This window comes from Vespa velutina, chromosome 13 (assembly GCF_912470025.1).
Source record: "Vespa velutina chromosome 13, iVesVel2.1, whole genome shotgun sequence".
NCBI lineage: Eukaryota > Metazoa > Arthropoda > Insecta > Hymenoptera > Vespidae > Vespa > Vespa velutina.
This window is the reverse complement of record NC_062200.1, coordinates 744,606-760,887: the sequence shown is the minus strand read 5'-3', so window position 1 is coordinate 760,887 and position 16,282 is coordinate 744,606. Positions and strand designations below refer to the sequence as shown.

Here is a 16,282-nt window from a genome sequence, read left to right as displayed (position 1 = left end):
ACATTAGTTCATACGTTCTCCAGCAGATAGCTCGTTATTGAAGCGGTCAAATTCAAATAATTTTTATTTACTAGTTAATAAGTATACCGAACGCTTCGATTATTTAAAATTCATTTCGATTATAACATTTGTTAATACAACAGAGCGATGTAATAATATGAAATATTCGTGTAATATTCCTTCTAAATGACGAATATATATTATAAATTTAATTCGATATTTTGTGTGTTAAAATACACATACCTCGATTAGACACAACATCATTCAAGTATTTATACAACTATTGTGTATATGATTTAGCTCGTAAAAGATATGAATTATTACATTATTAGATTGATTTTACGAGAAAACAATTCGGGACATTCAATGAGATCTTTAGTTTCGTCATGGATATGTTTTAATAACTTATCATAAGTAATTTATCGATATTCATAGAAAAATCATTTGTTTTCTCCTTTGATATATACATAGTCATGTCATCCATATATTTTTGTGATGAATGATACGATCTAGATGCCGATCTTCATTGCGTTCGAAATGTATAACTTGAAAGAAGCGTAAAACGTAATCTCAGTATGGTCAGTCGATGTTAATTTTGTACAAACAGTCTTAACGATTTTAATCATATCTCAAGATAAAACATTATATTGAATATATATTATATACAATGAAGAATTCTTAGGGCACACGTAGTACCAACATCGAACATTCAAATATCGCGCATTCGAACTTGACATAGATCATCGACCAATCAGATCAGAGTCAATCAACGAATTGCATTCGTATGCATGCAATGCATTATCGTATATACATCGTTGAAACCATAAATTATTCTCTCGAAAGGGATTATCCTCCCTCGTCCTGCCTCTCGTTCGAATTCACCTCACATTCATCTCGATTCGACACAGTTCGATTCACATCCGCCTCTATTATGAAAATCGAGGTGGGTGGGAGTTCCTCGAAACGATCGGAACGATCTACTTCCGACGATGTTGGAATGGCTGCGAGAGCTTTATAAATTTGTAATTCCATTTGCGAATCCTCCTTTGATGGAGTATCAGCAGATTCGAAACGTTCCAAGGAACTTCTTTCGCACGTTGAGGAAGGACTATCTTCGTTTAAAGGATATTCGCAGCTGCTACGTCGTATTTCTTCGCTCGGTGAAGAACTCGATGAAACCATTGGCTCCTTACGTTCCTCTTTGTCACGAATGGAAGATGCACGACTCAACGAAGACATTTCTTTAGCTTGAAAATCCGTCACCTTTAACAACCATCGTTCAATTTTATCAAAAAGGTACGATTAGTATATATACCTAGATTAAAACTAGATTAAAATTAGAATGGATTACCTGTCTCAAAAGACTGGACCTTTGGCTTCTAATCGGCAAAGTACCAACGAAGGATTGTCTATGAAATTGTCTTTGCGAACCAGCTAGGGATCCTCTTTCGTGAATGACGTTAATAACGTTAGACTTAACTTCGCCATTCGAAAATAATAAACGCCAATAATTCTTCAGTGCCTCACGGAAGTCTTTAAGATGATAGGCATAAAGAAGAGGATTTCCGACTGAATTTAAATGAGACAAAATGATACAGAGATTCATGAAGAACTCGTTGACTTGGCAACGCGGACAGAAAGCCATCACGCAGTTTATCGTGTAAAGAGGGAACCAACAGATGATGAAGAATATTACTATGTGGGATAGATTTTGTGTGGCCTTGACATCGCGCTTGAAACGTTGCATCGTCCCGGTTGTGTGATGGTTACCACCACCGCCACCACCAGCAAGACCAGAACCAGTAACACCAGTAGCCGAGGTAGTACCACCAGCAAGACCAGAAATGCTACCAGTACGACGTCCTGGATTCATCGTGACTATCTGCTGCAACTGAAAGCATCCCGTCGATCGTGTTTTCCCATCGAGCAAACGGGATCGGTACTTAGCATCTTTCGAAGTTCGTCGTTCCGTCTTAACCCTCGAATCCAAAAAGGGACTTTTTTCCTGAATTTAAACAACGGAATTTAATTTAGAACTTAAAATATACGTTGGATGTTAAAAGATCTATCGAATCAGAGAGAGAGAGAGAGAGAGAGAAAGAGAGAGAGAGAGATTGCCTTGAATGATGCCAAGCATGCATGCATGCACGCATGTATGTATGTATGCATGTAAGTATTGTAAATGCTAGAAAGAAAGAAACAGAGAAGAGAGTTTAGTTTTTGTTCATTTTGTTATTTTCTTTTTTTTTTCTTTTTTTTTTTTTTTTTTCTTTTTGCATTTGAGGGTTAAGCGCCGATGTTATAAAAAGAAAAAAAGGAAGAAAGAAAAAGAAAAGAAACAAAGTCTAAATTTACATAAGCCGATTATTAACGTTCGAATCTATTAAAGATAAGAGAGATATCTAATCTTTCTAACTCGAAAGCGATGCTCGAAGGGCTAAAACTTTTCGAAGAGATTACGAGCGGGGACGAATTGGGGTATTGTTGGTGGACTCCGATGATTCCTTATATAATTTCGAATATGACTGACCTGCTTTACAACTACCCTGTATATAAGGGCATAAAATGCGACAATTAATAACGCTGGGAATATGATGGTAGCGAAATAGAGGAAGACCAGATAATCGTAGTCCATCACCTGAGTGAATATACACTTTTCGTCGGATTTTTTTCCAGCGTTCCATCCAAAAAGTGGTAAGAAGCCTACCAATGTACCGGTGATCCAACATACGCAGATTATACCTGAAAAAAAAAAAAAAAGGAATATATCTATATAAACAACAGAGATATTTATCTTTTATTTATTTTCTCATTTCTTCTTTCTCTTTTGTTTCTTTTTTTTTTTTTTTTCCTTTCAGAGAAGCGAGTGTTATTTTTTGAAAAGAAGTAACAGAGATATCGTTTGATTTCACGCGTACACGAGAAAAGAACATCATCGATCCGTGCCAAAAGCAAACACACACTTTTTCTTTCTTCCCTCTCTCCTTTTTCATACGTGCACGCACGCACACACACAAACACACATACGCACGCACACGTAAAACGTTGTTATCGTTCGAACGAACTCGTAATTAAAATCAGCCGTGCCATATACAGGCGAAACGCTTCAATTAATTGCTGTTACGTAGTTGGAAAAAGAAGAAAAATAAGATAGAACGAGTGAAAGAGAGAGAGAGAGAGAGAGAGAGAGAGAGAGAGAGAGTGTGATGATTTAATTGATTTTCTTTCAGCACGTTTCAAGTTTACACACGACGAACTGCATAATTTGAGTGCGAACGAGATGAAAGAGGATAAAAGAGAAAAAGAAAAAAAAAAAAAGAAAAAAAAAGAAAGAAAAGAAAAATTAATACTTTCTCCAACTAATCATAAGATCAATCGTCGATGAAAGTAATTCGTGAAACGTGGATGAATCAAATCTAGGAACTCATCGATTTGTAAGAAAGTGAAAATCGAGAAAGAATCACTCTCTATTCGGAAATCGAATGGATAGGGGGAAATGGTTGCTCGTACTTTTAGCAAACTCTTTTTTTTTACTCTCTCTCTCTCTCTCTTTCTCTCACACTTTTTCTCAAATCGATTTTCACGGCTAAGTTCTTCCTCTCTTTCTCCCCTATCTAATATCGATTTTCTTAATTAATTTGCCTTTACACGCACTATAATCCTTATCTAGTTCAATGATATTCTATACTTTCGATTGTTAAAGTATATATATATATATATAATACATTTGTGTGTACTTCATTTTATTATATCTAATAATTTGCTTGTTCCTTGATTATTACAAACATATATATATATATATATATATCAATGACTCTTTATAGAGGAGTAGGACAATGATTCTTGTGCCCAATTGAATCAGAGGAACTTGGAAGGACAATGATTCTTGTACCCAATTAAATCGGAGGAACTTGAATGTTCCGAGTATAATTGTATGGATGACATTAGAATTCCATGTGCGTGTTTAGGAACGTCGAGTAACGAAGCAACAATTAGGCTTTCTGCACCTGATGAGTATAGGTAACGGAGAAGGTTGATCACTTTGGAGAATTAGAATGTAATTACTAAAAATATTATCTACTGAGAATTTTAATTCGCATGGGTATTCATGAAAAATTTATCGTGTTTCTATTTCGTTAATTAAATAAGAAAAAATAAAGGGAGAGAAAGAGAGAAAAGAAGAAAAATGAAAGACGTAAAAAGAAAATAAAAGGAACTTTCGTCTTATTTCATGTCTCGTCATTATATATGACACTGTGAAATTTTATTTCAAAGTTAGTTTTTTCCATTAGAGTACTTCGAATGTCTTTCAGATAAATAGGAGGTACCATTCGATACAATATCTTCGCGTATAGGATAGTTTAAATAAAGTTTTTCAAGCTCCTTTGCAATATCGTGCTATTGTGTGTATCGATCTGAATGGTCTTTTCTTTCGCTTGTTTTTTTTCTTTCTTTCTTCGTTTTTTTCTCTTTTTTTTTTTTTTTTTTTTTTTTTTATTAAAATACACGGAGGAACGTATTAAATAAGTAGCAAAAATTTTTTTTAATTTTCGACGAGCAGCATAGCTGGAAAGAATTATATTTTCTTTCTTTCTTTCTTTCTTTTTAAGGAAATAGTTTACAAGCTTGGAATACTTCGTAGCATACACGAGTTGGTGAACTTTCACCCACATACACACACATAGAACTTTTGAAACTTATGTTACTTCTGAAACTTGTATAATTGCGAGTATCTTTGTAATATCATTTCGTACTTCTCCTTGATCAAATAAACTTGGAGATAGAGATAGATAGATAGATAGATAGATAGATAGAGAAAGAGAGAGAGAGAGAGAGAGAAAGAGATCATGCAAAATTCCTTTCCAAGAAGCAAACGAGTTGGCTTAATTAGATTCAATATAACGAATACAATTGAGTCGGTGTAATTCAATTAATACCTCTAAAACGTTACTTTTCTTTCGAAAGAAAAAAAAAAAAAAAAAAAAAAAAAAAAAGAAAGAAAAAGAGTGTAATTCGTTTTGACGTCTGAAAAATTATCGGTTCTTTCTACTTAACGCGTTCATTTTTTACCATTGAAACAGAGACGATTCTGTTTCTTTGTCTCTTTCAGTGTCTTTACTCTCGAATTAGATTTCTCTAATATATTTGTATTGAAAAAAAAAAAAAAAAAAAAAGAAAAGAAAACAAAAAGGAAAGAATCAACTTCGCAGAGGTCTTCTATGAAAATAAAAAAAAATTCTCTATGCTCTGTGATTATTTTCGTCCTCACCTATGGCAGTTTTCGTACGAACAGTACGAGAATATCCCATGGGATGAAGAATAGCCCAATAACGATCTACGGATACCGCCACGAGGCAAAAGATGCTGATCGTGCAGAGTACAACAAGCACTGAGACTGTGAAGAGACAGGCGTGTAAATTTGTTGGTAGACCTGTGAAAGAAGAAGAAGAAGAAGAAGAAGAAGAAGAAGAGAGAGAGAAAAAAAATAAAGACAAAGAAAACAAATATGAAATAATCTTCTTTGAATTTAGATTAAATCATAAATCACAATAAGTGGATAAACAATAATCATATCACGTATTAATTGTTCGATCCTTTTCATTGATCGATTAAGAAATATACGAGCATACAAAATTTGTCCGTACTCTACTATTCAAGAAACGTAGACTAATCTGAATAACGTTTTTAACGGTATAGCTCGTTTATGATGCAACCATAGAATTAACGTTTCCTTTCGATCAACCATATTACGTTAACTTGTGTTACGTCATAGATCGCACAATCTTTTAAAACGCTAACGTAAACCTCGCTCTTGTATGAAATTAAAGATATCGAAATGTTTGATAAGAAATTAACATAATAATTATTATTACTGGGGAAAAATTATCAACTGGCAAGTTACAAACCTATACTGGCGAGTATGGCGAAGGGTATCGCAAATAGACCAACGAGAAGATCGGCCGTTGCCAAAGAGATGATGTAGTAATTCGTACGTCTTCGTAATTTCTTTTCCTTACCGAAGACTATGATGACCAGACCGTTTCCAAATACGGCACATATAGCAACGAGTATTTCACAAACGGTATAGGGTAAATTAAGTTGATTGTAATTCGTATAGGAAGTGTTGAAGGTGCTGACAGTGTAATTTAAATTGTCGGATAGCTCAGTAAAGTTTGATGGAAATTCCATTACGATCTTATCTTTTAAAAATACGAAATTATCCTTTACTTCTCTTTGGGTTTCGTATCCCTCAGGAACCCACCACCTCCCACCGCGTCTTACTCCCTGCGTTTATTTTATTCTCTGTTTCTTTCTTTTTTTTCTCTCGTTGCGCTCTTCTGCTCTTTCCTTTTCTACTTTTTTCTTTTTCTTTTTTTTTTTTTTCTATCTCTCTTTTCGTCCTTCGTTCGTCGATTCTTTTTTTTTTTTCTCTTTTTCTCTTCCTCTCTTTTACTTCTATTTTTATTTATTTATTTATTTATTTTTTTCTCTTTTTTTTCTTTTCTTTTTTTTTCTTCTTTTTTTTTTTTCTTTCTAATGGCCTTCGCGTGAGACCATAAAACCTTTTCTATTTTTTTCTCTCGTCAATCGACACGCATTTTTTCTAGTGACCGAGAGAAAAGGTCCGCTCGTTCACGAGGAAACTTCCTCCTCCTTTGGTTTTAATTTATAATGTTTCGTGGCACGCGATCTCTACCTCTATGCGATCGAACGAATTACAACACGAGGTCGACGAATTCGAGAATAACCTCTCGATAATCATCCTCCTCGACAAAATTTTCTCAATTATCGATAATTCATCCTATCATTGAGAATTTTCTTTTAACTTTTAATATTTAATCCTTTTCCAATAATTCGTAATCCTTGAAATATTTTAAAAGCATTCCCTTTCTTCTCTTTTCTCTCGTCATCGTTTTTACGCTAATTTTTATACGAAAGATGATCCATGTTATAATTTCAATAATGAAAAACATCTTGCCAGATGTTCTCTGTTATTTATAATATATTGATAATCGTCATACCAATCTCATCCTAATTGCTATCACAAGCTTCTTTCTACATTCTACGCAAATGAAGAAAGATACAAATAAATCGAATTAGTTATATAGATCACTTTCGGTTAAGATTAATGACGTATCTTAACGATCGTCGAATATCAATATCAATCAATATCGTCGTAAATGGATCATCGGATCCTAGGTAATCTGAGATATTACTGGAAGATTAAGTGCTTGACCTCGAACTTCTGTCCTATTATTCGAGTAAATGCGATTATTTAAATTTCCTACGGACGCGAAACTCCAAAAACTTTGTGTAACGAGAATTTGAAATTGTTATCGAATATACATTATGAACTTTCGAAACTTTGACGGAACGTTTTGGGCGCATTCCTTTCGACACATATTTGGGTATATATATATATATAGAAATTGCTAAAGAGAACTTTCAACTTTTCCGATATAAAAGAAAATATTTCGTTAATTAAACATATAAAAACTATATGAATATCGAATAGAAATTTTCAAGTTTTCCAACACAACACTTTGTATTATTTATTGTCAATCTCGTCGGAGCGGGAAAGTTAATTAGAAAAGTGAACGTGACCGCGCGGATTGCCACAAAAAAAGGCGCGAAATTTAAATCGGTATTGGGCAATCGTTAACGTATCTCCTATGATCGAAACTTCGTCAAGATTGAATTGTTGAATTAATATAACGAACGGCGATCAAACGAAGAATGTTATTGCGTCCGACTTCTCAACCCTGTAGCGTGTAACTGAGTGACTCCTCGTGACACACAGGGACACGCTGCTAAAGGTGGGTGGAAATGTTACTGGAGGTCGTGGTGGTGGTGGTGGTGGAGATGAAGGTGGTGGAGGCAGTGATGGCTGTAGTGGTGGCGATGGTGGTGGAAAATAGAGTTGATTGTTGCAATGTATTCGTGCTGTACATATATATATATATATATATACCAGAGAAGAAGAGGATGTGCAAGCTTCCTCGTATTCGCAACTGTAACGAACCTGCTACTATCTCCCTACAACAAAGCTACGTTTTATTCTTTCATCAATAACATCTCGCATTGAAACGTTCGAATGAATGAAATGGACAAGTTACAAACTTCGAATTAATTAAGCTTCGTTAATTAATGATTTAATTCCAGTCGAAAAGATCGTCGACAAAAATGAATATCTGAAATATAGGGAAGAAGAAGAAAAAGAAGAAAATAAAAAGAAAAGAAAAATGACAAAAGATTTCTTTTTCAAAGTAATCCTTTTTAAAGCAATTAAATAAGAAAAGTTCGTTCACTTCATACCTCGAGAAACTCTAACGAACTTCACAGAAAGTTAATCTCTCGATTGCTTACCGTGAAAGTTTATAGATCCTTAAAAGCTGAATTTCCGGATCGTTGGATTGACCGTAACGACGTTATAAATTACAGTTAAAGTTTTGGATAACATTTTCTTTTCATTCTTTCTCCTTCTTCCTTATCCGAGTAGTCTATTATTTAATTCTATTCTATAAGAATTTTATCTCTAGAGGTGAAAATCATTTTAATTATAATAAGAAGATATTTATTATATGAGACGACATTAAATCAGGATCGGATTGCTGTCAAGGTTGACCAGACAAATGAGTCTGGATATTTTTCGTTCTACCTTTTGCGTTGACGGTGGTTTTGTGATATATATTTAAAGTGGGATATCATGTTCTCGGGTATTACCAAGGATTAACTTTTGTGACACGCGTTTCAATGCTCTTTCAAAGCTGAAAAAAAGGATGTCAAATAATTAAATTTCTGTTTGATGATAAATAAACGTTTTTTCTTCTTTTTTTTTTTTTTTTTTTTTTTTTTTTTTTTTTTTATTGATACCTCGAAAATAATACGACGTTTATAGACTTAACTATACATATATGATATATGCTAGATATATTACAAAAGAAAAAAAACAAAAAAGATTATTTTATCTATTAACGTATAATTGTATCCTAATAAAATAATCGTACTCTCGACCTTCGCTATACTTGATTCTAATAATACCTATATACACGATCGAACAAGTGGTTAAACGTTTAACTTAGAGAGAGAGAGAGAGGGGGGGAAGTGATAACATTTTTATTTTTTATCAGAATTTATTCACGAAATAATTAAGACTTTTATTAGGGATATAAAATGAATCGAAAGAAAAATATCGTTAAACGTGAGATTTCTTTTGGTTATCGGTATAGTTTGAAAAAAAAAAAAAAAGAAAAAGAAAAAAGAAATGACATCGAGATGCTCGAGAGACTCGGCGTATCAATGAGGAAGAGGTAAAGAAACTTTATAAATGTTTTATTAAGATGTCGATCGACCATTCCTTATCTTCTATAGAAACAATTTTGTATATCTTGAACATAACGAGAGATACGAAATATACATAGATGCTAGATACTATCGTATAAGAAACTAATGGGAAATAATAAATAGGAAAAAAGGAAGTTGTGATTTCATTGTATGAACAGATAACAGACGATTAATATTACACAATGAGAAAAATGTGTATGTGTCATCGACTTAAAGAGACAAGTACACGTAGATGCACTCGCAAACACATATACACATACACGTTGCGATGGAAGGCTTAACGAACGGTGAACAAGCCCATTCGAGATAATTCAGATGAACTCATTGTACTTAACTAGTCCACAAGAGAGCGTTTGACATTGTATAAAGACATGTCAAAGCACGTCGAAGAAACTCAATGATTCTTTCCTTTAAACTTTTTCTCTTGGGACACGATGATCTTCCTCTCGATAAGGAAAGAGATAAAGATATATCTACCTACATACATATGCATATATATATATATATATATATAGGTATATAAATACATATGTATTTAAGTATGTATAAGATATATAGCGTTCGTCGTTCTCATTCTCATATCAAATCGAAAACTGTTCGTATTCGTATTACACTTGTTACACGTGTTACACTTTCTAAGACGTGTAAATACATTCACGCCACGATGAAGATCAAATTAATGGCTTAATATATCTAATGTGTCATACCAACCCACCTGGAATATCTTTCTTCGACTACTATCTTCCTAGATATGATCGACTAATTCAGTGATTATCATTGAAATATACGTCGAATTATTTCTATCCTCAAAAAAGTGAGAGAGTACAGATCTAAATCTGTAAAATATAGATAAGACAAATTTGATATTCATTTTGATATCCGAAGAAAATATTGATCGGAGAGTGTATTAGAATATCTTCGGAGATTTTTAAATGACATCGGAAAACTTTTCGCTCGTTCATATCTGTTTTAATAGAACAGAGAAAACATTTTTCAAATTTACGAACGATAGAAATGTCTCGAGATTTTTATTTCTTTAGTTCTAAGAAAATTTCTTTCTTTTCTTTGTTCGCTTGTTCGCACTTGAAAAACATTAAAAATTTCTGTTCGTCGTATACTTATCTGATGCGTTGCGAGATCCAATTAAAAGGTCTCAAACACGTAGAACCTGTACTCTCGAGGTTTCAAGTTTCTTACGACCCGATGAGATTTCTTTTATTTTTTTTTTTATCGGTCACAGAGTAACACGCAACGTAAAATATAACGAGTTTTATTTTATCAACTCTCACCTATTTCTTCTAATCACTCGAAAAATTGCAAGGGAATCTTTCCTTTTAACAAATCGTATCGTATGAAGAACTTTGTCTCTTTTAATTAAATTCAATTTAAGATATCAGAGAAAGTGTGTGTGTGTGTGTGTGTGTGAGAGAGAGAGAGAGAGAGAGAGAGGGAGAGAGAGAGAGTGAGGGAAAGGGTACCTCGTGTGTGTACTTCCTTTTTTTTTTTATTTCTTTTTAAATAAAATTTATACGAGATTAGGTGTCTACTTGATAAACTGTTACACCCTTGTTACGTACCCCGTACTCGCTAATAAAGGAACGAGACTTTATTGCGGACAGAATTAACTGGACTGAGCTCAACTATTTCTTTCTTTCTTTTCTCTTTTTTCCTTCTTTTTATTTTTCTTTTTTTTTTTTTTTTCTTTTTTTTGTAGAAAAATTGGAATCAAGAGAAATTAAATCATCATACATTTTTACAGTCATTCTTTCGTGCGTTTTCTTTTTCTTAATATAATTATAATTGTTATCAATCGAAGTAATAATCGTCCTATCTATCGTTTCCTTTTTTATTTTATTAAAATCCTTTCTCTTGTAAAAATGGCAAATGAACAGCTGCAGCCAGCTGTACTCGATGATGATAATAACATTTCGATGAGGCTTATCTACTCATTCTGATATTAAACAGATTAGAGAGAAATGCGTATACGATGATAAAGTGTGGCGTAAAAGGTCGAAAAAAAAAAAAAAAAAAAAAAAAAGAAGAAAAACATAACAAAAAAATGTAAAAAGAAAAACAAAAAAGGAAAAAGAAAAAAAAAGAATATTTCGTATCGCAATTTTTTTCATTAGTTCATTTCTTTTTTTTTTCTTTTTAATATAATAACAGAATATACTCTGAATGAGGTAAAAGTCGAGTTCGATAGAAAAAGGAGTACAATTTTCGCCTCTTTCACAATGTCAACGTTAACGAACTATGCATATATACGTACATATATACGTTCTGGACAGACATCTGTATATATGTAATACGACTAACAGGAGAAATAATAATTGATAGTATGTACGTGGTATTGATTGAATGATTATACTTTTACGGAAATAAATTGGTATCACCCAATTTTCTAAAAAACCCTTTATCGATGTTAATGTTTAACTGAAGATATCCGATCGAGTTATTTACGTGAATCCAGTTTCACGTTTTACGTTCGTGTCGTTTTTTTTTCTTTTTCTTTTTTTTAATACCTTACAAGGCAATAGCTCTATAAAAAAAATTGCAATCTATTCCATTATTCCATTCATCTCAATGTTCTGTAAAAAATTTTATAAAAAATATATCGGATCTGACATATCTCTAATTCCATATAGATTACAATATAACTTGTGTGACAATCATTTGCGAATTAATTACCATAATTCGTTCGCAATAATTTTGTTTCTTTTTTTTTTTGTTTTTTTTTATTGTTTACTTTTTTAAACGATGCTGCGAATTAATGCTCGCATATATTTTAGTCCATATCAGATAAAGCGATTCGTTTTATTTTTTTTTTTTGTATAATCTTCGGTTATAATACGATTTAGTTTATCGAAAAAGCGGTTGTGTTTGGCCTAAAGGTATTTGTGCTTGATTGAAACCATGGTTCGAAAATTGCTCGTATCAATATGTATAGGAACCATATAAAAAACATTAGGCACAATAACCATAGTATCCCGTAACTGTGAATCATGAAAAAAAAAAAAAAAAAAAAAAAAAAAAAAAAAAAAAAAAAAAATTATTGAAACCATAATTATTGAAGTAAGAATTACGATGAATAACGTTAAGGATATATGTGAATACGCACTTTGTGATCCATGCCATAAACATACTCGCTGATATAAAAATCAAAAAACCATAACTAGATAATCGTCTTAAACTCAATCGAGGAGGAATCAATTCTTCGGAACCACTTGAAAAACCATTAATGGTTCGTTTTGGAAGTTTTACAATTGTGGTTGGCGGTATAAGTACCTGTCGACAAATACTTCCAAGAAAATTTCTCTTGTTGTATAAAGTATTTATCTCGTATTGATACTAGAAATACATAGGGATCTATTCATTAAATTTGTAATCACTATTGTTTGCTATTATATAGAGAAAATATTTACCTTGTTATTAATATAAGAACAAAAGTTATACAAATTTCTGACTAGGTAAGCACATTCGTTGGAACGAACTGGCTGTAATTCTGGATCTCCCATATATTCGATGTATCGAAAATTTTGTCTTCCATCCGGTATTGGTACAAAAACACCTGGTCTACTTGAATCTAACGATGAATCCACCTAAACGTAATCAATATTGAGCTGTCAGTTAAATATAAAAATAATTTAGATTGTTAACAATGATAGAAAGTAAAATTTAAAAGACCTGAGACTGATGATGAAAAGAAGTCGAGAGGATACTATCGTGATATTCCTGATCAGGTGTAATACTTATTTGTGGAATATCTTCTAATGAAATCTAAAAGCAATGAATCTCTTTATATACACATATATTGGTATACATTGATTTTCGATGCGAAGTTACAAAAGATTTTATAATTGAAATATTTTTTACTTGGAACATATCGATCAATTGTTGCTGAGCGTTTGCTAAAAATATAGGAACCCTACGACGTTCCTCTATAGAAATATCATCGGACGAATTCTCTTCCCCGTAAAAGAATTCCCATAGGGCAACTAAAAATTGCTGACTCCGTTTCCTCTTTTCTAATGCTTCGATCAAACTCGTTGCTGTTAAATGTGCTTGTTTGATTATACTTAAGAAAAAAGTTACCTGGAACGTACGATTTTATTAAAAGATGGTAATAAATAAATAGAATTTTGTAAACAAAAAAAAAAAAAAAAAAAAAAGAAAAAATAACAAATACTTGTGTAATGGTGGTCGTTGAAAACATAGGAATGTATTGATAAGTTGGACCTTCAAGTTCCATGATTTGTTGCCTTACTACGGAAGTCCATTGACTAGATTGCATACGATTTCTATTAAGATTGGCATCATCCATACAACTTTCTACTTCAGATAATATCCTTGCCAAATGCGGTTGAGAAAATACCTTTACAAAGATAAAAAAAAAATATATATATATATACACACACACACACACACACACACACACACAAGAATTCTCCAAATAAGACAGAGCTTGCTCATTACCTTTGTAACTCTAAATAGCATCAAAGCATTTTTCGGAGCCACGAGATCAGTTCTCATAAAGCGTGGTAATAATTGTTGAAATATTACCGTATAAGCCAATAGATTATTAGCAACAAAAGTTATCCATCTGTTTGGATCATGTATTTTACCCCTCTCCTCTTCCTCTGGTTTGCTGTAATTATAAATTGTATAAGTTTTATTGTACTTATAAACTTATAATTTTATCAATGACATAATTTATTCTCTCATACCCTTCTTTTGTATATGTTACCCCTGCAATATATCTCCATGGTTGAATAAAACTCAACCATGCCTCCAAAATTAATCTAAACGAACTGTCCAGAGGCCAATGATATATAGCTTTTCGAAGGAATACATAGATTTTTCCTTGCACAGATGGCAAAATAATCCTTTAAAGATTAATCAAATATTATTATCTTTCCTAGACAATGTAACAATGTAACTATGTATTATGTGACATAATACCTTTTTAACTCATCCATAGCACTTTTATCTCCGATCGAACTATTCGCAAATTCGTGTAAAGTTTTTATAAATGCTCTAACTAGACGTATATGTTCACCAGAATGAATGCTGTGCTATAATAAAGGTGTTATATGTCGTAAAATGGTTAAAAAAAAAAAAAAAAAATATTATAATATAAATTAGATTACTTACGCGATGTGGAATAGGAGTAGAATACGACATATTCATTTGAGAAGGCATATGATCGTCTTCAGTATATTCCATCCAAAAATCAAGAAATACTTGTATCACTGTCTCACTTCTCCATACTTGAGGAAGACATTGTTGTTGAGGGACTCCTACCACTAAATTGGTAGATCCTGGCGATAATATTGATGCTCTCAAAAGTCTTGGAGTTTGTAATCTATGAGATTCTCTAATTGAAATTTTAAAACTGATAAACACAAAGTGCATTTCTTCTTTGCAAAAAAAATGATATATTACCTTTTATTTTCAGGCGACTGCATCAATTTTCTTTGAGGAGTTTTCTTTATGTATGGCCCAATTATTGGTAAAACTGGTGAATTATCTCTTGGTAAAAAATGATGCAAATAATAATGAGCCGATTGAACATACACTGTTTCCCAATTTACCCAAACATTTTCTTGCTGTTGTATCTGTAGCCAAGGATTCGTCAAATGATAAGCGAAATGAAAAATGTAATACTCAAAGGGATATGTGATAACCGTTAAGGAACAATTTATATATTATCTTCATTTGAATTTATATATTTAATTATGAGGAGAATTTGAAAGGATACTCATAAATAAAGCTGACGGAACTCTCGTTCCTTGGTCATCTCTAATTTTGTCAAGATAAAAAGGTGGTATCACACCTTCCTCTAACATCGAGCGTATCTTTGACTGAAATTATATTTATTATATGATATAATGAGTACTTTCAACTATATAACTTATAAACAACTTACTGGCAAATATGATACCGGAAAATTATATTTCAAGTAACAATCTGGAAGTAATTTATAACAAAGAGAAAATATTGGTCCATGTGGACTAAGGAAATTATACAGCATTTCATATTCTTGGGGATTTTTTTTGTAAGTAATATTATGCAAACCCCAACCGATATTATCTGTTATTCCAAACAGTGAATCTATTATTATTGGAAATACATGTTGTAGTTCTGTAGTACTTGATTCGTCTATTAATACTGCCAACTCGCTACATCTCTGTACCAATGGCATATTTAGGTATCTCTGTACCCTTATCTGAAATAAAGCCCCTTTGTTACTGTTATCATCTAATGCAATTATTATCACCTTTCGCAATATACTAATGAAACTAATGCATACTAAAAAATTACGTTCTGCCACACAATATAAATTCATATTGTTTTAAAGAGATTTTCGACATTTCATATAAAGTTATTAATTTTTAATCTCAATATAAATATATATATATACATATATATATATATATATATATTTAAAATAGTTTGAGGTTAAACTTGTGTTTAAATTAAAATTGAAATTTAATAAATATTAAAACAAGTAAACATTATAAACACTACCGTAGCAATATCTGTGGAAGTAGTCATTATCACATTTATTTATATTTTTAAATACAACACTATCAATATTTAAATAACATTGAGTAAACGTATATGAATTATAATTCAGACTGTTTGACTTATTTCGCGCTATTTCTATTATTATGTTCGAGAGAAGAACAAGAATCGTTGACTTCTTTCATCAATGCGTCGACCAATCAAAGAAAATCTATCAACTTCCATTATTGCCCCTACCAATCAGAGAAAATCCATCCAACTACGTTATTGCGTCGACCAATAAGAAAAGATTACTCGATTTCCATTATTGGATCCACCAATCAGTGCAATATCTATTGACTTGCTTATGAAATTTTGTCATTGCGGTCGCTATGAAAAACGTGCTTAAAACCTTTATTATTATAAAAAAAAA

General features: G+C 32.1%; 2 protein-coding genes across 12 annotated transcripts; both read right to left on the bottom strand.

The window, feature by feature from the left end:
• Positions 1-194: 194 nt before the first annotated feature.
• Positions 195-6,415, bottom strand: LOC124953899 (adenosine receptor A2b-like). Of its 6 annotated transcripts, none has more exons than XM_047505933.1 (5): positions 5,907-6,415; positions 5,270-5,431; positions 2,531-2,742; positions 1,352-2,005; positions 195-1,263 (listed from the first exon to the last, which is right to left on the bottom strand). In XM_047505933.1, the coding sequence occupies exons 1-5, from the start codon at positions 6,187-6,189 to the stop codon at positions 847-849; spliced, it is 1,728 nt and encodes a 575-aa protein (XP_047361889.1). In that variant the 5' UTR covers positions 6,190-6,415; the 3' UTR covers positions 195-846. The 6 variants fall into 6 exon arrangements, with proteins under 6 accessions (XP_047361889.1, XP_047361892.1, XP_047361891.1 ...); XM_047505936.1 differs by having other exon boundaries at positions 1,352-1,891; XM_047505935.1 differs by having other exon boundaries at positions 2,639-2,742.
• Positions 6,416-6,461: 46 nt separating this feature from the next.
• LOC124953895 (sphingomyelin phosphodiesterase 4) lies at positions 6,462-16,224 on the bottom strand. 6 transcript variants are annotated; one of them, XM_047505926.1, is made up of 16 exons: positions 15,874-16,224; positions 15,272-15,571; positions 15,104-15,206; positions 14,788-15,019; positions 14,497-14,737; positions 14,305-14,417; positions 14,070-14,228; positions 13,819-13,990; positions 13,532-13,717; positions 13,219-13,437; positions 13,030-13,122; positions 12,768-12,944; positions 12,464-12,693; positions 12,034-12,338; positions 7,973-11,933; positions 6,462-7,063 (listed from the first exon to the last, which is right to left on the bottom strand). In XM_047505926.1, exons 1-14 carry the CDS (start codon positions 15,898-15,900, stop codon positions 12,200-12,202), a joined length of 2,391 nt encoding a protein of 796 aa, XP_047361882.1. In that variant the 5' UTR covers positions 15,901-16,224; the 3' UTR covers positions 6,462-7,063; positions 7,973-11,933; positions 12,034-12,199. The 6 variants fall into 6 exon arrangements, with proteins under 6 accessions (XP_047361882.1, XP_047361883.1, XP_047361886.1 ...); XM_047505927.1 differs by having other exon boundaries at positions 12,092-12,338; XM_047505930.1 differs by having other exon boundaries at positions 7,973-12,338; positions 15,272-15,312; positions 15,427-15,571.
• Positions 16,225-16,282: the final 58 nt, after the last annotated feature.

Coding starts and splice junctions, on each gene's coding strand:
- LOC124953899 (XM_047505933.1), bottom strand. CDS start 6,189: ATGGAATTTCCATCAAACTTTACTGAGCTATCCGACAATTTAAATTAC. Junction 2,743..5,269: donor TCGTACGAAAACTGCCATAG/GTGAGGACGAAA, acceptor TTTTTTTTTCAG/GTATAATCTGCGTATGTTGG. Junction 1,264..1,351: donor GGTCCAGTCTTTTGAGACAG/GTAATCCATTCT, acceptor TGGTTGTTAAAG/GTGACGGATTTTCAAGCTAA.
- LOC124953895 (XM_047505925.1), bottom strand. CDS start 15,900: ATGACTACTTCCACAGATATTGCTACG. Junction 12,945..13,029: donor CTTTTCATCATCAGTCTCAG/GTCTTTTAAATT, acceptor GATTACGTTTAG/GTGGATTCATCGTTAGATTC. Junction 12,694..12,767: donor GTTCTTATATTAATAACAAG/GTAAATATTTTC, acceptor ATGTATTTCTAG/TATCAATACGAGATAAATAC.